Source organism: Phytophthora parasitica (genome assembly GCF_000247585.1).
Source record: "Phytophthora parasitica INRA-310 unplaced genomic scaffold supercont2.158, whole genome shotgun sequence".
NCBI classification, from domain to species: domain Eukaryota; phylum Oomycota; class Peronosporomycetes; order Peronosporales; family Peronosporaceae; genus Phytophthora; species Phytophthora nicotianae.
In genome coordinates this window covers 53,524-54,505 of record NW_008649144.1, presented here as the reverse complement: position 1 = coordinate 54,505, position 982 = coordinate 53,524, and the positions used below count along the sequence as shown (strand labels likewise).

Sequence of the window (982 nt, the reverse complement as noted above, 5' to 3'; positions counted from 1 at the left end):
ACGTGAACGGTCGTTCACTTAGAGTTTGTATACTCTAGAGGGAGCCTACTTCCTCAGCGCAAGGTGCTGTGTGACCCCATCACAACTAATGAGACAGGATCACCTCATGAGAGGCTTTTATTCGAGTTGTATTCAATTCAGTGACAATTTAGTGACATTGAATCATCTTTTTTTTAACCATACTTAGGTATTTTAACTAGCCAATGGCAGAATGGCAAAACATTTAACCTCGTTTACGTTTTAATTAGCTAATAAACGACGGTCAAGTATTCCGATAAACACCATTCGACATCATTCTTCTTTTTTGTGGCTTAACGGCACGGAGCTTAGTGACCCCCCCCCCCCCACCCGCCCACAATTCGACGACGAAAATGAAAGGATGAGCGCAGGGCTTGCCCTGAGGAGCGGGATAGATACCCGCCGTCGCCATTAGACTAGGGGGTGGGGGGGTTCCTGAACGAAGAATGCGTTCAAGTTTTAGCGCAGGCAAGGGGGAGCCGTGCCATGGAGTGCACGAGCGGTGGAGAGACGGTGACGTGCAGCAGGGAAGAGCGTGAGGCGTGGCAGTGGTGGTGAGCTGTAGGACGCGATGCGGCAGGATAGAGAACAGGCAAGCGTGCAGCGGAGAGACATGAAGAGCGGCAGCGGCTTTGAGCAGCGTGTCGTGGAAGAGGTGGTGAGTAGTAAAGCGCAGTGCAATGGGCCGTGCGGTGCAGCAGTGGTTAAGGGCGATGCAGAGCAGGGCGGTGCACAGTAGTGCGACTTGCAGAGCAGCGGCGGCGGTCGTGTGTGGAAGGGGCCGTGGGGTGTGGGTCGCGCCGTGGTGTGCGGTAGGAGCCGCGTAGCAGCGAGAAGTGGCGCAAATGGTAGCAGCAAGTGGGTTTTATTGTGCCTTTATCTAACGTGTAATGAATGTATTACTGTATTTGATTTATAACTTAATTCGACTCTGTAAGCTGTTGTAAAATATACTTTCTCAGCA

At 51.6% G+C, this 982-nt stretch overlaps 1 protein-coding gene across 1 annotated transcript; it reads left to right on the top strand.

Annotated features, from left to right (window-relative positions):
- Positions 1-504: 504 nt before the first annotated feature.
- PPTG_24687 (hypothetical protein) lies at positions 505-757 on the top strand (the record flags this gene model as incomplete). The annotated part of the gene is made up of 2 exons (XM_008918218.1): positions 505-531; positions 599-757. The coding sequence occupies 2 exons, from the start codon at positions 505-507 to the stop codon at positions 755-757; spliced, it is 186 nt and encodes a 61-aa protein (XP_008916466.1).
- Between the last annotated feature and the right edge of the window lie 225 nt (positions 758-982).